Raw genomic sequence first — 22,909 nt, 5'->3', positions numbered from 1 at the left:
TTAATTGACAGCATGCCAGGGCGGATTGCAGAGGTCTTGAAAAAGAAGGGTCAACACTGCAAATATTGACTCTTTGCATCAACTTAATGTAATTGTCAATAAAAGCCTTTGACACGTATGAAATGCTTGTAATTATACTTCAGTATTCCATAGTAACATCTGACAAAAATATCTTAAGACACTGAGGCAGCAGACTTTGTGAAAATTAATATTTGTGTCATTCTCAAAACTTTTTGCCACGACTGTATGTGCGCGTGCTTGTGCGCGTGTGTCACTGACTGAGACAGTCACATCTGGAACCTGCCAATGCTTCTGCTTAAGCATCCAGTTTAAAATCTTCCCAGTTCTGATTCCATCAGAATAATTTCTTCTAACCTTTCACAGGCACGCACACAGACACACACTGTGTTAGCTTGGTTTTGTCTGTATATCATCTATTTACCTCCACTCCTATCTCTCTCTTTGTTCCTCTGTCAGTAGAGAAGAAATCCTTTGTTGGTCTGGAAGCCTTCTTTACTGGAACCGTCAATCAACCTATAAACTGGCTTTGTCCACCACCATGGGGGTGGACAAAGCCATGGAAACCACCAAAACGTTTGAATATGAAAGCACACATTTAGTTGAGAAGCAGATATTTGATTTACATACATGGGCGTTCTTAAGTCACAGGCTACATTTCCAGCTTATGACATTATTGTGTATTCTTTGCGCTTTGTGTCATTATATTGCACCCCTTCTAGCATAAAAAAGGTGGATTTCACAATCACACCAAATGACCTTGACAATGGCATCCAGTAAATAAAAGCACTGGCTAGGCCTTGATTGCATTCAACATTTCTCCGTCTCTCACCTGCTCACATTACCTTTTTACTGCAGTGGGCTAAATCAGGGTCCCACAGAGGGATTCTTGGTAGTTAAACAAATCTACTTTGAAACAACTCACACACATGGTTATGGGCTTAAAAATAAAGAAGACACCTGTACCATGTCAGATATAGAGTTGATATTTATTTAATTTGAGTTTGCATCCCAATATTACACATTACATACATCACAGATTGAAATATAATTAAACCGTTTGACATAGAAACACTGGATTTTCGTCATTAGTAAAAAAACAAAAACAAAAAAACGTTTTTATTTAGCCTATGAAGTTATGAAAAATATGAATAACTTTCCACTTATGACGCCAATGAGGGAGCATTTGGTCATTGACTGCAAGTAAGGGCTACACAATATCGATTTCATAAACAAATAAGATAGCTTTTTCTGTTTTTCATGAGAATGGGCATGTCACGTTCATGCGCACTGGCCAATGCTGGGATAGATTGGCGGCACCATGTGTCCTCTCTCTCTTTCTCTTTCTCTTTCTCTCGCTCTCTCTCTCTCTATTCAATTTCAATTGAAGGGATTTATTGGCATGGGAAACATGTTAACATTGCCAAAGCAAGTGAAGTAGATAATAAACAAAAGTGAAATAAACAATACAAATTAATATTACACTCACAAAAATTCCAGAAGAATAAAGACATTTCAAATGTCATACCTTGTGCAAGTAGTACAAAAGGCATTACAGAGGGTAGTTAAAGTACAAATGGGAAAATAAATAAACATAAATATGGGTTGTATTTACAATGGTTTTTGTTCTTCACTGGTTGCCCTTTTCTTGTGGCATCAGGTCACACATCTTGCTGCTGTTATGTCACACTGTGGTATTTCACCCAATAGATATGGGAGTTTATCAAAATTGGGGTTGTTTTCTTTGTGGTTCTGTGTAATCGGAGGGAAATATGTGTCGCTAATATGGTCATACATTTGGCAGGCGGTTAGGAAGTGCAACTCAGTTTCCACCTCATTTTGTGGACAGTGTGCACTCTCTCTCTCTTTCTCTTTATCCCTCTCTGCATAGATGTCCGCCGGCGGCGCATGTGATTTAACAGAACGTACAGAGAACGGGGAGAAGACAATTCCCTCGCCGCAATTACTAGAGATTGTATTGGAGCTGATCGTACTGTCAGTCAGCATCCTGTGTCTGAGTTCGGGACAGTTGCCGCTGTAGCCTTTAAAAAACACTCTGCTCTGCGTTTGTGAGCAAACTTAGGTTTTGGCAAAGAAGACTGAATTCTACGCGGAACACCTTTGTAAAAAGAACCGGAATATAACGGACGAACGAACGAGAGGAGAATGGGGGAATAATCAATCTGATTAAACGTTCCGGAAGTAGCCTAAACATATTTATATATTTTTTAATTCCTTGACAGCTTTCTCCGTTTATGACCCCAGCGTCATATATTTTATTTTTAAATTTTCTATTCTTACTAATGATGACGACTAGTGGTGATGCGAACTGAATTGAGGAACTATGTGACCAGTGTGACTCAATTACTCATTCTCTGGCAAAATTGTTCCTCCTCATTTTTGGGGAGTGGGACACCAGACTTTCACTAAAACCTCAATATGCATGATGTGTCCAAACCAAGGTCCACATTCTGCCCAGTAATGCAGGCTCAAAAAGGACTTTTCAACCAATATATCTAGATTCATATCCTCCTAAGGATCGAACAACAGAACACCATGCGCAGGCTTAAAGAAGAGTTCCAATGGCTCTCCGAATTCCACAAAGGAATATGAGGACTTCTCCACTCTGTCTTTCTGAGATACTAGCAGCACCAGACAACAGGACCGACCAGGCTAACGGCACGATGACCGTCGAAGCCATCTACATCGTGATGGAGGTGATCATCGCAGTGACTTCGGTGATCGGAAACGTGATGGTTATCTGGGCGGTGCGGATCAACCGTTCGCTGCGAGACACGACCTTCTGTTTCATTGTGTCTCTGGCTCTGGCGGACATTGCGGTGGGGGCTCTGGTCATCCCGCTGGCCGTCACCATCAACATCGGTTTCAAGATGCACTTCTACAGCTGCCTGCTGGTCACGTGCATCGTGCTGGTGCTCACGCAGAGTTCCATCTTCGCGTTGCTGGCCATCGCTATCGACCGTTACCTGAGGGTGAAAATACCAATGAGGTAATAATAAGAGAGAGAGAAAGGGGAAATATTGGGCTTTGCTGAGTTTTCTTTTGTCTCTGTTTGCATGCTTTCTTTGCCAAGGTCAGTAGGTCAAACATTTGTCTCGTTTGTGTGTTGGCAGTGGGATTTGAGATAATGTGCAGTATAGGCTATTTTGTTGCAGATTGCCTGAATAGGCTACTTAGCCTATTTTACAGTAAGCTCCAAATGTATTTGGACAGTAACTCTTTTTCTTTCTTATTTTTTGCTCTGTACTCTAGAACTATGGATTTGAAATGGTACAATGACTATTAGGTTAAAGTGCAGACTGTCAGCTTTCATTTTAGGGTATATAGAAATGAATTGTAAATAATGTATTGCGTCATTTTGGAGTCACTTTAATTGTAAATAAGAATAGAATATGTTTCTAAACACTTCTACAATAATGTGGAAGCTACTATGATTATCCTGAATGTGACAAAAAGAAAATACACAATACATTATTTACCATTAATTTCTATTGGTTACAAAATTATCTGATACACAACCAAAACAAACAGCAAATGCATCCAACAAATTTGTAGAGTCACAAGCTTGATGTAGTCATTGCGTGCTAATACTTAACTTTTTACTATTTTAATACACATTTAAGTACATTTTTCCTAATACTTTTGGTGCCCTAAAATGGGGGGGACTATGTACAAGTGCTGTAATTTTGTAACGATCGTCCTGGGAAGAAGGAGTGGACCAAAACGCAGCGTGGGAAGTGTTCATGTTAATTTAATAAATAAACTGAACACTGAAATAACAAAAACAACAAAGAGAGTGAACGAAACGAAACAGTCCTGTCTGGTACAGACACAAAACAGAAAACAACTACCCACAAGTGGAAAAAGGCTACCTAAGTATGGTTCTCAATCAGAGACAATGACAGACAGCTGCCTCTGATTGAGAACCACACCCGGCCAAATACACAGAAAAGAAAACATAGAACACAAGACATAGAATGCCCACCCCAACTCCAAAATAGAGACATAAAAAGGATCTCTAAGGTCAGGGCGTGACAAATTTCTAAACGGTTCACCTGATATGGATGAAAATAGACTCAAATTAAAGCTTTAACTTTAACCTCATAAGTCATTGTAGCATTTTTAAATCCAAAGTGCTGGAGTAGAGAGCCAAAACAACAAATCATTTGTCATTGTCCCAATACTTTTGGAGCTCACTGTAGCTGCAACTACACAGCCCATTAACAGTTTTGCCAGACAGGCCTTTTATCAATTCGATTTGCTCACCTCCTGCGTCCTCTCTCCTCCGTCCACTCTCACTCTCCTCCTTTTGGAAAAGGTCAAAGTTAATCGAGTCGGCAAGGAGAGTGTACATATTATTGGCAATGCGCAGGCTTGAAATTAGACGGTGCTTCTGCACTCGCGCGTCGTTAGGCAAATTACGTTTACAGAGGCGGATCCCAAAATAAATGTGTAAAGTGTTCAAAACAAATGAAGTTAGTTGTGCAAGACATTTTATAGATAAAACAATAAGTAGCATGTTGTTTTTAAACGTGTGCATGTTTTTCTCCTCTGGCAAAACAAAAGCTGATTCAAAAGGGGGTGTGGCAGATTTCCAAACTCTTCCGTGGTAGGATACACATGAATATCTTTGGCGAAAGGAGGAGGGGGCTATCGAGGAGGGGAGGATACTCTTCAGTTTGCCTATTAATGAATTGACACTCGTCAACCACTTATCAGTTTCCGGGTTGCGGAGGAGAGAGGATGGATGACAGTCCTTTGCCCAAATGAGAATCTCCCACAATCAGCTCTTAGACAGAGCTACATGTCAATATGATGTTGCTTCCAGCTGGAGAAGCATTAACTGTATTTTATATCACATTGTATATAAAATATGGAATTCATTCATCTACAACTGATATTCCCCAACCACAACAGACTGCAGACAGTGTATTCATAGCCAGTATCAGTTGGTGTCAAGTCCATAGTCAAGATGAGATGTGTGTAGCAGACCCGCTCTATTTGAATTCCACACCAGCTGTGAGGTTTGCTCTCCTAGTGAGTCTGTAACGCTCTCCATCTGTTGACCGACTTGGTAGTAATGTGTAGAGAAAATCATTATATATTTCACTTACAATGAGCTGCTACATATGGACTTAGGTAGATGTACTTTCTGTACTCCACACCCAGTTCTAATATGTTAAACATGAATAAGGATATTTCAATATTTCAAGTTGGAGCCGAAGTTAAGATGGCACCGAAGAGGATGGCTGACGTTTTACGTGCTCCTAACCTACTGTGCTATTTTGTTAGTTTTTTTGCGTTGTTTGTAACTTATTTTTTAACTTATTTTGTACATAATGTTGCTGCTACCGTCTCTTATGACCGAAAATAACTTCTGGACATCAGAACAGCGATTACTCACCTTGAACTGGAAGAAGCTTTTTCTGACGAGAAGGATATACTGCTTTCCAAACTCCTACCCATTCTACTGGCTAAAATGCAATCGTTGGAAAATAAAATTGGTGACCTATGATTACGATTATCCTACCAACGGGACATTAAAAACTGTAGTATCTTATGTTTCACTGAGTCGTGGCTGAACGACGACACGGATAATATAGAGCTGGCGGGATTTTCCATGCACCGGCAGAACAGAGAAGCGACGTCTGGTAAGACGAGGGGTGGGGGTGTGTGTCTTTTTGTCAATAACAGCTGGTGCGTTATGTCTAATATTAAAGAAGTCTCAAGCTATTGCTCGCCTGAGGTAGAGTACCTTATGATAACCTTATGATCTACCAAGAGAGTTCTCATCTATATTATTCGTAGCCGTCTATTTACCACCACAGACCAATGCTGGCACTAAGACCTTAATAAAACCAAATAAAACCAATGCCATAAGCAAACAAAAAAATGCTCATCCAGAAGTGGCACTCCTAGTGGCGTGGGACTTTAATGCAGGCAAACTTAAACAGTTTTACTACATTTTTACCAGCATGTCACATGTGCAACCAGAGGGGAAAAAACTGTAGACCACCTTTACTCCACACACAGAGACGCATACAAAGCTCTCCCCTGCCCTCCATTTGGCAAATCTGACCATAATTCTATCCTCCTGATTCCAGCTTACAAGCAAAAACTAAAGCAGGAAGTACCAGTGACTCACTCAATACGTAAATGGTAAGATCAAATCACATTTTATTAGTCACATCCGCCGAATACAACAGGTGTAGAGACCTTACAGTGAAATGCTTACTTACGAGCCCCTAACCAACAATGCAGTAAAAAATAAAAAAAAATAATAAGAATAAGAAATAAAAGTAACAAGTAATTAAAGAGCAGCAGTAAAATAACAATAGCGAGACTATATACAGCGGGGTACCTGTACAGAGTCAGTGATGTACTGGGCCGTACACACTACCCTCTGTAGTGCCTTGCTGTCGGAGGCTGGGCAGTTGCCATACCATGCAGTGATGCAACCGGTCAGGATTCTCTCGATGGTGCAGCTCGAGAACCTTTTCAGGACCTGAGGACCCATGCCAAATATGTTCAGTCTCCTGGGGGGATTAGGTTTTTTCGTGCCCTCTTCACGTCTGTCTTGGTGTGCTTGGACCATGTTAGTTTGTTGGTGATGTGGACACCCTGTAACTGATGTGGATGCTGCGCTACAGGACTGTTTTGCTAGCACAGACTGGATTATGTTCCGGGATTCATTCAATGACATTGAGGAGTATACCATCTCAGTCATCGGCTTCATCCATAAGTGCATCAACGACGTCGTCCCCACAGTGACCGCACGTACATATCCAAACCAGAAGCCATGGATTACAGGTAACATCTGTATTGAGATAAAGCTGCCACTTTCAAGGAGCGGGACACTAATCCGGACGCTTATAAGAAATCCTGCTATGCCCTCAAACGAACCATCAAACAATCAAAGCGTCATTACAGGATTAAGATTGAATCCTACTACACCGTCTCTGACGCTCATCGGATGTGGCAGGGCTTGAAAACTATTAAGGACTACAAAGGGAAACCCAGATGTAAGCTGCTCAGTGACGCGAGCCTACCAGACAAGCTAAATGCCTTTTATACTCGCTTCGAGGCAAGCAACACTGAAGCATGCACGAGCACCAGCTGTTCTGGACGACTGTGTGATAACGCTCTCGGTAGCCAATGTGAGCAAGACCTTTAACCTCTATCCCACCTCGACAACAGCCAGTGAAATTGCAGGGCGCCAAATTCAAAACAACAGAAATCCCATAATTAAAATTTCTCAAACATACAAGTATTATACACCATTTTAAAGATAAACTTCCTGTAAATCCAACGACAGTGTCCGATTTCAAAAAGGCTTTACTGCGAAAGCACACCATGTGATTATGTTAGGTCAACGCCTAGTCACTGAAAACCATACAGCCATTTCCAGCCAAGGAGAGGGCTCACAAAAGTCAGAAATAGCGATTAAATTAATCACTAACCTTTGATCTCCATCTGATGGCACTCCCAGGACTCCATGTTAGACAATAAATGTGTGTTTTGTTCGATAAAGTTAATCTTTATGTCCAAAAACCTAATTTAAAATTGGAGTGTTATGTTCAGAAATGCATTGTCTCAAACAAACATCCGGTGAAAGTGCAGAGAGCCACATCAAATTACAGAAATACTCATCATAAACATTGATCTAAGATACAAGTGTTTAACATACGATTAAATATATTCGTCTCCTTAATGCAACCGCTGTGTCAGATTTCAAAAAGGCTTTACGGCAAAAGCACACCATGCGATTATGTTAGGTCAGCGCCTAGCCACAGAAAACCATACAGCCATTTTCCAACCAAGGAGAGGTGTCACAAAAGTCATAAATAGCATTAAAATTAATCACTTACCTTTGATGATCTTCATCTGATGGCACTCCCAGGTCTCCATGTTAGACAACAAATGTTCGTTTTGTTTGATAAAGTTAATCTTTATGTCCAAATACCTCCGTTTTGTTGGTGCGTTTAGTTCAGAAATCCAAAGGCACATTGCACGCGCTCAACATCACGACAAAAAGTCAAAAAAGTACAATAAAAGTTAGTAGAAACATGTCAAACGATGTTTAAAATCAATCCTCAGGTTGTTTTTGTCATAAATAATAAATAATATTTCAACCGGACAAAAGCTTCTTCAATAGAAAAGGAGAAACAAGAAAGGTGCGTTCCCGATCACGCACAGGACTCATGTCTGGAAATTTCCACTGGCCTCTCATTGAAGTGCTGTATCTCCCTCATTTTTCAGAGTAAAAGCCTTAAACAATGCCTAAAGACTGGCCACGTGTAGAGGAAGCCATAGATATCGTGAACTGGGTCCTAAGTCTTTGTATGGTGGATAGGCTTTCAATGGAAAAACAGCCTTTCAAAATAATAGTTCTTCCTGGTTGGAATTTCCTCAGGTTTTCGCCTGCCACATCAGTTCTGTTATACTCACAGACAGTATTTTAACAGTTTTGGAAACTTTAGAGTGTTTTAGAGTGATATGCTTTATGCATATCCTAGCTTCTGGGCCTGAGTAGCAGGCAGTTTAATTTGGGCACGCTTTTCATCCAAAATTCCGAATGCTGCCCCCTACCCTAGTGAAGTTAAACAGGTCAACATTCACAAAGCCGTGGGCCAGATGGATTACCAGGACGTGTACTCAAAGCATGCGCGGACCAATTGGCAAGTGTCTTCACTGACATTTTCAACCTCTCCCTGACCAAGTCTGTAATACCTACATGTTTCAAGCAGACCACCATAGTCCCTGTGCCCAAGGAAGCGAAGGTAACCTGCCTAAATGACTACCGCCCATAGCACTCACGTCGGTAGCAATGAAGTGCTTTGAAAGGCTAGTCATGGCTCACATCAACAGCATCCTCACGGATTCCCGAGACCCACTCCAATTCGCATACTGCCACAACTGATCCACAGATGACGCAATCTCAATCGCACTCCACACTGCCCTTTCCCACCTGGACAAAAGGAACACCTATGTGAGAATGCTATTCATTGACTACAGCTCAGCATTCAGCACCATAGTGCCCACGAAGCTCATCACTAAGCTAAGGACCCTGGGACTAAACACCTCCCTCTGCACCTGGATCCTGGACTTCCTGATGGGCCGCCCCCAGGGGGTAAGGGTAGGCAACAACACGTCTGCCACGCTGATCCTCAACACAGGGGCCACTCAGGGGTGTGTACTTAGTCCCATCTTGTACTTCCTGTTCACCCACGACTGCGTGGCCAAACACGACTCCAACACCATCATTAATTATGGATAGGGGGCAGCATTTTCACGTTTGTATGAAAAGCGTGCCCAGAGTAAACTGCCTCCTACTCAGTCCCAGATGTTAATATATGCATATTATTAGTAGTATTGGATAGAAAACACTCTGAAGTTTCTAAAACTGTTTGAATGATGTCTGTGAGTATAACAGAACTCATATGGCAGGCAAAAACCTGAGAAAAAATCCAACCAGGAAGTGGGAAATCTGAGGTTTGTAGTTTTTCAACTCAGTCCCTATTGAATATACAGTGGGATATGGGTCATCTTGCACTTCCTAAGGCTTCCACTAGATGTCAACAGTCTTTAGAACATTGTTTCAGGCTTCTACTGTGAAGCGGAACTGAATGAGAGGGGAATGAGTCAGAGGTCTACCAGCAGCCTCGGTCTCGTGATGCGCGGTCATGAGAAAGTTACCTCTCGTTCCATTGCTTTTCTACAGACAGATGAATTCTCCAGTTGGGACATTATTGAACATTTATGATAAAAACATCCTAAAGATTGATTCTATACATCGTTTGATTTGTTTCTACGACCAGTAATATAACTTTTTGGAATTTTCGTCCGACATTTCCGCTGGACTCTGCACCTCGTGAGTTTCCATTCGTTTACTAAACGCCCTAACAAAAGGAGGAATTTGGACATAAATGATGGACGTTATCGAACAAAATAAACATTTCTTGTGGAACTGGGATTCCTGGGAGTGCATTCTGATGAAGATCATCAAAGGTAAGTGAATGTTTATAATGTTATTTCTGACATGTTGACTGCGCAATATGGCGGATATATTTGTGTCTTGATTGGGCTCTGAGCGCAGACTCAGATTATTGCATGGTTTGCTTTTTCCGTAAAGCTTTTTTGAAATCTGACACAGCGGTTGCATTAAGGAGAAGTGCATCTAAAATTCTATGCATAACAGTTGTATCTTTTAGCAATGTTAATTATGAGTATTCCTGTAAATTGATGTGGCTCTCTGCAAAATCAAAGGATGTTTTGGAACTTCTGAACGTAACGCGCCAATGTACATTTTTGGATATAAACATGAACTTTACCGAACAAAACATACATGTATTGTGTAACATGAAGTCCTATGAGTGTCATCTGATGAAGATCATCAAAGGTTAGTGATTAATTTTATCTATATTTCTGCTTTTTGTGAATCCTCTCTTTGGCTGGAAAAATGGCTGTGTTATTCTGTGATTAGGCACTCACCTAACATAATTGTTTGGTTTGCTTTCGTCGTAAAGCCTTTTTGAAATCGGAGACTGTGGCTGGATTTACAACATGTGTATCTTTAAAATGGTGTAAAATACATGTTTGAGGAATTTTAATTATGGGATTTCTGTTGTTTTGAATTTGGCACCCTGCAGTTTCACTGGCTGTTGAAGAGGTGGGATGCTACCGTCTCACGTACCCTAGAGAGGTTAACTTGGCTTTCGAAGACCTTAGAAAGGCAGGGTAGGGTAGATATAGGTCTATAGCAGTTTGGGTCTAGAGTTTCATCCCCTTTGAAGAGGGGGATGACCGCAGCAGCTTTCAAATCTTTGGGAATCTGAGACGATATGAAAGAGAGTTTGACCAGGCTAGTAATAGGGGTTGCAACAATTTCGGCAGATCATTTTAGAAAGAGAGGGTCCAGATTGTCTAGCCCAGCTGATTTGTAGGGGTCCAGATTTTGCAACTCTTTCAGAACATCCGCTATCTGGATTTGGGTGAAGGGGAAATGGTGGGGGCTTGGGCGAGTTGCTGTGGGGGGTGCAAGGCTGTTGATCGGGGTAGGGGTAGCCAGGTGGAAAGCATGGCCAGCTGTAGAAAAATGCTTATTGAAATTCTCAATTATAGTGGATTTATCCGTGGTGACAGTATTCCTAGCCTCAGTGCAGTGGGCAGCTGGGAGGAGGTGCTCTTATTCTCCATGGACTTTACAGTGTCCCATAACTTTTTTGAGTTGAGCTACAGGATGAAAATTTCTGCTTGAAAAAGCTAGCCTTAGCTTTCCTAACTGCCTGCATATCACGGGGGCTATTCGATGCTAATGCAGAACGCCATAGGATGTTTTTGTGTTGGTTAAGGGCAGTCAGACCTGGAGAGAACCAAGGGCTATATCTGTTCCTGGTTCTACATTTTTTGAATGGGGCATGCCTATTTAAGATGGTGAGGAAGGCACTTTTAAAGAATAACCAGGCATGCTCTACTGACGGGACGAGGTCAAAATCCTTCCAGGATACCCGGGCCAGGTCGATTAGAAAGGCCTGCTCGCAGAAATGTTTTAGGGAGCGTTTGACAGTGATGAGGGGTGGTCGTTTGACCGCAGACCCATTAAGGATGCAGGCAATGAGGCAGTGATTGCTGAGATCTTGGTTGAAAACAAGAGAGGTGTATTTGGAGGGCAAATTGGTTAGGATTATATTTATGAGGGTGCACGTGTTTACGGATTTGGGGTTGTACCTGGTGGGTTCATTGATAATTGTGTGAGATTGAGGGCATCAAGCTTAGATTGTAGGATGGCTGGGGTGTTAAGCATGTCTCAGTTTAGGTCACCTAACAGCACGGACTCTGAAGATAAATGGGGGGCAATCAATTCACATATGGTGTCCAGGGCACAGCTGGGGGCAGAGGGTGGTCTATAGTAAGCGGCAACGGTGAGAGATTTGTTTCTGGAAAGGTGGATTTTTAAAAGTAGAAGCTAGAATTGTTTGGGTACAGACCTGGATAGTAAGATAGAACTCTGCAGGCTATCTCTGCAGTAGATTGCAACACCGCCCCATTTGCTTCTACACCTGCATTGCTTGCTGTTTGGGGTTTCAGGCTGGGTTTCTGTACAGCACTTTGAGATATCAGCTGATGTAAGAAGGGCTATATAAATACATTTGATTTGATTTGGCAGTTCTATCTTGTTGGAAGATGTTGTAGTTAGGGATGGAAATTTCTGGGTTTTTGGTTCCTAAGCCAGGATTCAGACACGGCTAGGACATCCGGGTAGGCAGAGTGTGCTAAAGCAGTGAATAAAATAAACTTAGGGAGGAGGCTTCTAATGTTAACATGCATATCGTGCACAATTAGCTGTCCTTCCTCTACTACGAGATATCTCCTGTATCACTATACACAGAGGGGTATCATTCCCCAGAGACTCTATTACCCACTTCCTTAATTTATGAGCCACACAGATCTCCTCCCCAGTCACATTCCATTCTGCTCTCCCAATTGCCCGTAACATTAAAGCCTTGGTTTTTGGGACTCCATAGAATACACTGATGTCGGTCCTGCCAAACTCTGCAACTAACACCCTTATGCAAACATTCTGTCTTTAACACAGGCCCTGTATGTACCTTGCCTCCGGCCACAATTACAGTACCAGTCAAAAGTTTGGACACACCTACTCATTCAAGGGTTTTTCTTTATTTTTACTATTTTCTACATTGTAGAATAATAGTGAAGACATCAAAACTATGAAATAACACATATGGAATCATGTACTAACCATAAAAGTGATAAACAAATCAAAATATATTTTATATTTGAGATTCTTCAAAGTAGCCACCCTTTGCCTTGAAAACGATTTGTAGTGCAGGACACAAATTTCTTCTATTGATTCAAAGTCAAGAAAGTATCAGGTTTCAGGTAAGACCCAAGTGCAGACTGTGTAGAAGTAACAATTTTTATTGTAACACGGGCAGGCAAACGACAGGTCAAGGCAGGCAGGGGTCGATAATCCAGAGTGGTGGGGCCAAGGTACAGGACGGCAGGCAGGCTCAGGGGCAGGCAGAGTAGTCAGGCAGGCGGGCTCAGAGTCAAGACAGGCAGGGGTCAAAACCAGGAGGGTGAGAAAAGAGAGACTGGGGAAAACAGGAGCTGACACACAAAACGCTGGTAGACTTGAACAAACAAGACGAACTGGCACAGACAGACAGAAAACACAGGTATAAATACCCAGGGGATAAGTGGGGAAGATGGGCGACACCTGGAGTGGGGTGGAGACAAGCACAAGGACAGGTGAAACAGGTCAGGGCGTGACACAAAGAAAGCACTTGGAAGCATATAAACAGGGAAAACAGAAAAGTATGCACTGAAACTCCAGCAATTGTTGCTCAATACACACATACACACACACCAACCCAGTATACTCTAACTCCTCATTCTTGTCTTATCCCCCATCTCCATAGCTACAAACATGTGGTGACACGGCGGCGTGCAGGCACGGCGGTGGTGGTGTGTTGGATGGTTGCCATAGTGGTTGGCCTGACGCCCATGCTGGGCTGGAACAACCGGCAGCGTCTCCATGACAATGTCTCCCAGGTGACCCATGACTTCTTAGTGATGTGTAAGTTTGAGAAAGTCATCAGCATGGACTACATGGTCTACTTCAACTTCTTCGGCTGGGTGCTGCCGCCCCTCGTCCTCATGCTGCTCATCTATGCTGAGATATTCTACAAGATACACCACCAGCTCAACAAGAAGGTAGCTCACTGTCTGTAGAGAAGTACCTGTCTTGAGAATCAGATGACTAGAACAGGGTAACCCTACCTTCTTTACCATGAGCTATGTGCATTGTCTCTATTATATGTGCAAGAATGATCTATGCTGCGGTATTATATGATCCAACGCCAGCTCGGTAAGAACATTAGCCTGATTTAGTCTTACCAATGTCTTGCCAAGGTTAGCTTGAGCTAGTCTTTCCAATGTCTTGCCAAGGTTGGGTTGAGCTAGTCTTTCCAATGTCTTGTCAAGGTTAGCTTGAGCTAGTCTTGCCAAAGTTAGCTTGATCTTGCCAACTCCTATGGTCATTCTCACATGGCCTGAGAATGATCCTAGGAGTTGGCAAGACCGCACAAACAGTTCTGGGACCAGGTTACATGAAGGTCACTGACTAGACTAGAGTCAGGTGAATGAAGCGGGTGCATTTGATGAGTACAGCAGGGAGGTGGAAGGAGATAAAGGGGTGTTGAAATTCGCTGTCCTTTGGCGTAACAGATTATTTATTCCCCTCAGGGATGAAAGCTTAGACAGGCATAATGAGCAGAGATGTTGATTTGTTTCTAAATCAGGTGTCAACTCACTCCACCCAGGACACAGTGCTGTGCAAATCAAACACACTTGGAATAGAATAACCAAAAAATGTAACGTCAGTTAACATCAGTTAACTTGTAAGTATGCATTGCAGAAATGTACAGCCTCTGAATCTAAAGTCTAAATCCTCTTCTCCCTCCCTCCTACCCCAGGTGATGGAGAGCCACACAGACCGTAGCCATTACTACAGTAAGGAGCTGAAACTAGCCAAGTCATTGGCTCTGGTCCTCTTCCTGTTTGCCATCAGCTGGCTTCCTCTAAACATCCTCAACTGCATCACGCTGTTTAGCCCGAACGGTGACAAGCCCGCGCTTCTCATCTACATCGCCATCCTGCTCACACACGGCAACTCCGCTGTGAACCCCATTGTCTACGCATTCCAGATCAAGAAGTTCCAGAATGCGTTCCGGAAGATCTGGAAGCAGTATGTGCTGTGTAGGGACCCGGTAGGCAAGCTGCCCCAGAGAGGGAGTCAGAGGTGCCAGAGCAGATTGGAGAGGATGTTGAGGGCGAACGATGATGACAATTAAGTCTGATCTGGTGATGAAGGTCACAGGGGGCACGGGTCTGTCGCATCCCGCAATGTGTGTGTCGTGTGTTGTTTGTTAACCATCTGTCAATGATGGCTTTTCAGTGGTGGGGTGTTGGACTGATCTTGTTGATCGCGTACATACTCGTTACTAAAGGACTGTTATGGAAACGCTGCTGGCAGCGGAATCCAATACAGCAGAGAGTTTCTACTACAATGCAACTCAAACACGAACGTAATGGATATCCCAAGGGCTCATCTAATCCCTGATTGTCTGCGAGTGGATTACAAACCCAAATGTAAACGTGGAAAACGCAGGGGAATCAGACAGAGAAGTATGACAGGGTAGTAGACAGTAGACAGTACCCACCACCTTGCTGATCAACGCCCAGTCACTGAGGGGGAAAGCGGGTGAGCTGTCAGCGAATCTGCGCTTCCAACATGAATACTGGGAGGCCTGTTTGCTGGCGTTTACTGAGACTTGGCTGGATGAGTCCCAGACAGGGAAGTGGAGCCAGCTGGCTTCACACTGGCCAGATCGTGATCTGACCGTCACAGGGACCAGTGGTGTAAATGGACCCTGGTAAGAGAGAGACTCTGTACCCCTGACATTGAACTGTTTTCTGTGTCACTGCGACCCTACTATCTGCCCTGTGAGTTCCCCCAATTGTTTGTTACCGTTGTGTACATTCAACCAAACGATAATATAGCAAAGGAATCAGAGATGATTTATAATCTGTCACGGAAACTGGAGTCCAACTCCCCCGACGCACCCACATTTATTTGAAGGGATTTTAACAACTGCACTTTGCACAAGGTCCTGCACACGTACCACCAGTATGTGAAATGTCACACTAGGAAAAATAAGACTCTTGATTTGTGCTATGGGAGAATACCAAATGCTTTCTCTGCCACCACCGGACCTCCCCTGGGGACATCTGACCACAATGTTGTCTACCTCCAGCCAACCTACTGTCAGCTCTTGGAGAGGGAGAAACCCACAGTTAAAACTGTCCAGATCTGGAACGACAATAGTATCACTCCTCTCCAAGGGTGTTTTGACTGTACTATGTGGGAGGTATTTCAAGACAGCAGCTCGGATCTTAACAAACTCACAGATGTTGTTTCAGTGTATGTCAACTTCTGTGTTGAGTCAGTTTTGCCTACAAAAACCTGTAAAATGTTCCCTAACAATAAGCTTGGGTATCAAGACATCTAAAATCACGAATTAATAGGAAGAAGGCAGTTTATGCTGAGGGTGATAGACAGGCTTTAAGAGATGTACAACGTGAGATCAAAAGACAGATACTGGTGGACAAGGAGGCATACAAGCAAAGGGTGGAGAGGACCCTCTCCTCAGGAAACTCAAGGGTGGCCTGGTAAAAGATTAAATCCATGGCTAGTTCCTCCCACATAGGCAGGAGAAAACCAGTGCTGAGCTTGGGAGACATGAGGGACAGAACATGGCTAATGAACTGAATGTTTTCTTCTCAAGATTTGAATCAGACGACTTAGGAAGCAAACAAACAAATGGAAGCATCATTACAAATGTTTGAGAGGGTTGTTGTTAAACAGGCTGATGTTTTGAAGTTGTTCAGTGGATGTAATGCACAAAAAAGCCCAGGCCTGGGCAAAATAAGTGGACATTGAAGCACTGTGATGAACAAATAGCTGGTGTTTATACAGACATTTTCCAATCCTCGCTCGACCGGCAACACGTGCCAGTATTGTGGAAAAACTCAATAATTATACCCATTCCTAAAGCATCTAATCCCTCTTTGCTGCATGACTACTGCCCTGTCGCCTTGACATCCTTAGGAATTAAATGCTTTGAGAAAATTGTGAAAGGTCATATTCTCAGCAACACCCAGAAGCTCCTCGACCCATTTCAGTTTGCCTATCAGCCCAGCAGAGGAGTTGATGATGCCATTCTTACTCTTCTCAACATGATCTACAGACTTCAAGAGGGCGCCAAATCCGTCAATGTTCTGTTTGTTGACTTTTCTTCTGCCTTCAACACAATCCAGCCTTATATTCTGGCACAGAGAATCATAAGTGACTTCCCCTGAGATGGGGTGGCTGGTTTTGTAGCTGTTGGACTTTCTGAACCAGATGTCACAGCGGGTCAAGTTGTGTCCCCGAGTGTCGGACATATGCACCACCAACACAGGCTCCCCACAGGGATGTGTTTTGTCCCCACTCCTGTACATTTTGTACACTAATAGTTGTACTAGTTCCCATCCTGACAGACACTTTGTTAAGTTTGCTGATGACACTGCCTTGATCAGCCTGTTGCATGATGACGAGGAACAACATGGCCCCGTCCTAAATGACTTTGTAGAGTGGTGTGATGAATCACACTTGGTCCTCAATACCAACAAGATCAAAGAGATGTGCATAGACTTCAATAAGCATACAACACCTACCTCTGCAACATCTGTCAGAGGTCAGAACATAGAGATAGAGGAATACAAATTTATGGGTGTCCTCTTGGACAATAAGCTTCAGTGGAGTAAGTGTACAACCCTGATCTACTAAAAGAGTCAACAGAGACTGTACTTTCTAAAAAAGCTGGGATCTTTTAATGTTGAGAGTATTTCAAGTTTTTGTATTGTTTGTTGGTTTGGCAATGCCAGTGTCAGCCAGAAAAATATGCTGAGAAGGATTATCACCACAGCAATCAAGGTACTTAGAGTCAAACAGATAGGCACTCAGTAAGGCTCATAAAATTATTTTAGACCCAAGCCACTCCATGTACCCGGACTTTGAACTACTCCCCTCTGGGTGCAGGTATAGGGCACCCCCTGGCATGAAAACCAAACTAGACAATAATTTGTGCCAGGTGTGATATCCCTCCTAAACAGTTCAGGCTGATGTTCCTATCGACCCAGTAAGGCCAGCAAGCTAGTCTTTTTTTATTTGTGTCACGCCCTGACCTTAGAGAGCCTTTTTATTCTATATTTTGGTTAGGTCAGGGTGTGACTAGGGTGGGTACTCTAGTTTTTTGTATTTCTATGTTGGCCTGGTGTGGTTCTAAATCAGAGGCAGCTGTCTATCGTTGTCTCCGATTGGGGATCATATTTAGGCAGCCTTTTCCACCTGTTTTGTGTGGGATCTTGTTTTTGTATTGTTGCTTTTTAGCCCTACAAAGCTGAACGTTTCGTTTGTTACTCTTTCTTGTTTTTGTGCCGGTTATCATAAATAAAAATGATTAACCTACCCCACGCTGCATCTTGGTCCGACCATCCTTCCAACAACAATTGTTACAGAAGATCCCACCACCCACGGACCAAGCAGCTTGCCCAGGAGGAGCAGGGATCCTGGGCCTGGGAGGAAAGCCAGGAGTGGAGGACATCCTGGACGTGGGATGAAATCATGGCAGGAGACAGAAGCCTGCCATGGAAGCAGGCGGAGGCAGCGAGGGAGCAACAACGACGACACCGGGGTTCGCGGCCACGACGGAAGCCCGAGAGGCAGCCTAAAAAAAAAAATAGGGGGAGGCACACGGGGTGGTCGGCGGAGCCGATGGGTGAACCAGAGCCAGTCTGGGAGAGGAAGGTGAACTTGGAGGGGAGTGAAGGGAGTGAATCAGAGACAGTTAAGGAGTTGATGGGGAAATTGGAGGAGAGAATTATGAGAGAGCTGTTGTGTTGGTGCATGAGGCACGACATTCGCCCTAAGGAGCGTGTCCTCAGTTTAATGCCACCTGAGTCAGCTCTCCGTACTCGTCCCGAGGAGCGTGCTAGCCGTCTGGTGAAGACTGTGCCAGCCCCACGCACCAGGTCTCCAGTACGCCTCCCCAGCCCTGCACGTCCTGTGCCAGCTCTCCGCACTCGCTTTGAGGAGCGTGTTATCGTTCCGGTACAATGTGTGCCGGTTCTACACACCGTTTCTTCAGTGCGCCTCCACAGCCCGGTACGTCCTGTGCACGCTCCAGGCATCCTGTGCGTCTCCCCAGCCCGGTACGTCCTGTGCCAGATCCACGCACCAGGCCTCCTGTGCGTCTCCCCAGCCCGGTACGTCCTGTGCCAGCTCCACGCACCAGACCTCCAGTGCGCCTCCCCAGCCCGGTACGTCCTGTGCCAGCTCCACGCACCAGACCTCCAGTGCGCCTCCCCAGCCCGGTACGTCCTGTGCCAGCTCCACGCACCAGACCTCCAGTGCGCCTCCACAGCCCGGTACGTCCTGTGCCGGCTCCACGCTCCGGGCCTCCTGTGCGTCTCCCCAGCCCGGTACACCCTGTGTCAGCTCCACGCACCAGGCCTCCAGCAACGGTCTGCAGTCCAGAGCCTCCAGCGACGGGTTCCCAGTCCGGAGCCTCCAGCGACGGTTCCCAATCCAGAGCCTCCAGCGACGGTTCCCAATCCAGAGCCTCCAGCGACGGTTCCCAGTCCGGAGCCTCCAGCGACGGTTCCCAGTCCGGAGCCTCCAGCGACGGTTCCCAGTCCGGAGCCTCCAGTGATCATCCATGGCCCGGAGCCTCCGGCGACGATCTACGGTCCGGAGCCTCCGGCGACGATCCACGGTCCGGTTCCTCCGGCGACGATCCACGGTCCGGAGTCCCCGGCGACGATCCACGGTCCGGTTCCTCCGGCGATGATCCACGGTCCGGTTCCACGGAAGGAGCGGGGTCTACGTCCCGAACCGGAGCCGCCACCGAGGCTAGATGCCCACCCGGACCCTCCCCCATAGAGTCAGGTTTTGCGGCCGGAGTCCGCACCTTTGGGGGGGGGGGGGGGGGGGGGGGGGGGGGGGTACTGTCACGCCCTGACCTTAGAGAGAATTTTTATTCTCTATTTTGGTTAGGTCAGGGTGTGACTAGGGTGGGTACTCTAGTTTTTTGTATTTCTATGTTGGCCTGGTATGGTTCCCAATCAGAGGCAGCTGTCTATCGTTGTCTCTGATTGGGGATCATATTTAGGCAGCCTTTTTTCCACCTGTTTTGTGTGGGATCTTGTTTTTGTATTGTTTCTTTTTAGCCCTACAAAACTGAACGTTTCGTTTGTTACTCTTTCTTGTTTTTGTGCCGGTTATCATAAATAAAAATTATTAACCTACCCCACGCTGCATCTTGGTCCGACCATCCTTCCAACAACGATTGTTACAATTTGGATGTAACTGTTATGAATATTGTGCTGTCAATTTGTTGTATTGTCATGTACATGTTTAAACACCACTTTAAACATGTACATGATACTGCAACAACATTTCCCCATGGGGACAATAAAGTAAGTAAGTAAGTAAGTGAAGATGTTGGGATGTGAATACTGGATTATTAGAGCAGAAGGATGTACATGACAATGGTTTCTCTGTTGATTTGCCTGCTGGTTAGAGAATTATGATTGGATAAAGAGGTGGAGGTGGTGGGAGGGATCCTAACCCTGCAGTGATTGAACTTGAAGGAGGGTATGGGGAAGGGACCCTATCCCTAACCCTCGACAGAATCGAGGGGGACCCTAACCTCAGTTTGACCCCACACAGTGAGGAAGTTCTGTCAAGGAATGTTCCTAAATGAGGGTTGAAATGTTACCTCACACAGGCTGAACTAACTATCCACAGGTGGCTGGGTTCCGATACCGTAACCGTGGGTGATCTAATCTCTCTACATTCTAGAATGCAGCAGAATGGCGTCACTCCTAATACATCAATAAGGTCCATCGACTGACAAGACAGGTTGTACTGTCTGACCTGATGCAAGACAACAGAACAGAACAGACCAATGGAGAGGTCAGGTCAGAATGGTGATTTAGGATTCCGAATTAGAAGGAAGGCAGAACTACTAACAATGACTTCAACCATCTCCCATCGGCTTAGGGAACGAAGATGTGTAACGGGGGAAGGGGGTATCCGGCATGTACCGATAGGAACCTGTTGAACTATTAGTAGCACACTATGGTTGTGTCTGAAATGGCACCCTATTCCCTATATAGTGCACTACTTTTTTGGGGGGAACCAGAGCCCGCAAATCACTTAACTTTAAATGGATCAAACACGCACAGTCATGAAGAAGGCGCAACAGGAGGTTGAAAAGGTTTGGCATGGGACCTCAAATCCTCAAAAGGTTCGACAGCTGTCCCATTGAGAGCATTTTGACTAGCTGCCTCACTGCCTGGCATGGCAATATCACCGCCCTCGATCGCATGGCGCTACAGAGGGTGGTGCGGACAGCCCATTACATCATTGGGGCCGAGCTCCCTTTCATCCAGGACATCTATATCAGGCGGTGTGGTAGGAAGGCCCGGAAGATCGTTAAAGACTCCAACCACGCAAGCCATGAACTATTTTCTGTGCTTCCGTACGACAAGTGGTACCGGTGCATCAAGTCTAGCACCAACAGGCTCTTGAACAGCTTCTATCCCCAAGCAATGACTGATAAATAGCTAACAATTCAACCACACCATTCCTGTCCTCCATTGTCTTGACAACAATCCTTTTCAGCCCCAGTAGGATCAGCCTGTCTTCCTCCAATTTGTTCTTTACTTCTGATAGGTCCTCTGCTTTTTTGATCTAGAATTTATGACAGGCAATGGAGAATTTTACACACAGAAAAAGAAACCATACATGTAAATAAGGATGATCTATTATTTCCTTTTGCTGTTTGGGAGGACATCAAACGTACATTTTCCAAATGTGCTCTGAGTGGAGGAGCAGGCTTCCCACACACCGCTGTAAAGAGTCGCTCAGAGAAGAAGTGTGACCGAACACCTCCATGGACCACACAGGCACTGACCATTTTCCCAATGGTTCCATAAAGGCCTTCATGTGATGCTAAAAACGCAACATTTCAAATGTGCTCCATTATCCATATGATCTATCGCCCTGGACAAAGCACCTGAAAAAGCTTCTTCACTAATTGTTTTGGCCTAAATTCTGTATTTCACATGAAAATTAGACCTTAACACAGGTACTGTAAAAAGAAAAGAGAATTACCATGGACATCAAGGGACACCCTCCCCCGGGATGGTCTCTGATGTCCCTCATGTAGAGCCAGTAATACTCCCTTGAGGGACCCCCTTGGTCAACTGCCCCTTCCACCTTGGACTCAACGTCCACAAAGGCAACATCCATCTTAGCCCCTGTGTTAAAGTGTATGCGTTGAAACGCATACAGGCATACAGTCTAGGACGTTTCCCCTGTGGATGTTTATCATGTTGGTGATGGGGCAGTTGTCCTGGTCCTCTCGGCTCCAGAGCATACGTAAAACGGCACGTAGGTCCATTCTAGAGGGCGGAGGGGGGGGGGGGGCTTATTTAAAATGTATGGCAAATCCAATAAGGATTGATCTCAGGGAAAATACTCTGACATTGTGGTTTTAAATACTACATTTTGTTTATAAACAAATGCTCTTAAAACAACTCAGTCTCTGGATCCGATTTTGGAGATGAGGGAGGTGAAGGTGAGGGAGAAGGATAAAGTGAGTGAGGAGGTGAGGGGTGAAAGAAGAAAAGAGTGAGGATGTTGAGGGTGAGGGGTGATGAAGGAGGTGAGTGGAGAGGAGGCAGGCGAGAGGTGAGAGGGGACAGGTAGGAGGTGAGAGGGGACAGGTAATTGGACAGAAACCAATGGTGTAAAGTACTTAAGTAAAAGTACTACATAAGTAGTTTTTGGGGTTATCTGTACTTCACTATTTATATTTTTGACAACTTTTACTTCACTACATTCCTAAAGAAAATAATGTACTTTTTACTCCATACATTTTCCCTGACACCCAAAAGTATTCGTTACATTTTGAATGCTTAGCAGGACAGGAAAATGGTCTAATTCACACACATATCAAGACAACATCCCTGGTCATCCCTTCTGACTCTGATCTGCCGGACTCACTAAACACATGCTTTGTTTGTAAATTATGTCTGAGTGTTGGTGTGTCCCTGGCTAGCCGTAAATAAAAATAAAATAAAAAAATGGTGCAATCTGGTTTGCTTAATATAAGGAATGTGAAATGATTTAAACTTTTACTGTTGATACTTAAGTATATTTAAAACCAAATACTTT

At 44.4% G+C, this 22,909-nt stretch overlaps 1 protein-coding gene across 1 annotated transcript; it reads left to right on the top strand.

Annotated features, from left to right (window-relative positions):
• Positions 1–2,702: 2,702 nt before the first annotated feature.
• On the top strand, positions 2,703–14,915 carry LOC120065572 (adenosine receptor A1-like). Its single transcript, XM_039016636.1, has 3 exons — positions 2,703–3,028; positions 13,482–13,776; positions 14,538–14,915. The coding sequence occupies exons 1-3, from the start codon at positions 2,703–2,705 to the stop codon at positions 14,913–14,915; spliced, it is 999 nt and encodes a 332-aa protein (XP_038872564.1).
• Positions 14,916–22,909: the final 7,994 nt, after the last annotated feature.

Source organism: Salvelinus namaycush, chromosome 20 (genome assembly GCF_016432855.1).
Source record: "Salvelinus namaycush isolate Seneca chromosome 20, SaNama_1.0, whole genome shotgun sequence".
Lineage (NCBI taxonomy): Eukaryota > Metazoa > Chordata > Actinopteri > Salmoniformes > Salmonidae > Salvelinus > Salvelinus namaycush.
Note: the sequence above shows the minus strand (reverse complement) of the source record. Positions and strands in the feature narration are given on the sequence as shown.

What these genes read in the sequence shown, in the direction of transcription:
- LOC120065572 (XM_039016636.1), top strand. Translation starts at nt 2,703, where the DNA reads ATGACCGTCGAAGCCATCTACATCGTGATGGAGGTGATCATCGCAGTG. An exon ending in AGGGTGAAAATACCAATGAG is followed by an intron (nt 3,029 to 13,481) that starts GTAATAATAAGA and finishes CCATCTCCATAG; the next exon opens with CTACAAACATGTGGTGACAC. An exon ending in ACCACCAGCTCAACAAGAAG is followed by an intron (nt 13,777 to 14,537) that starts GTAGCTCACTGT and finishes CTCCTACCCCAG; the next exon opens with GTGATGGAGAGCCACACAGA.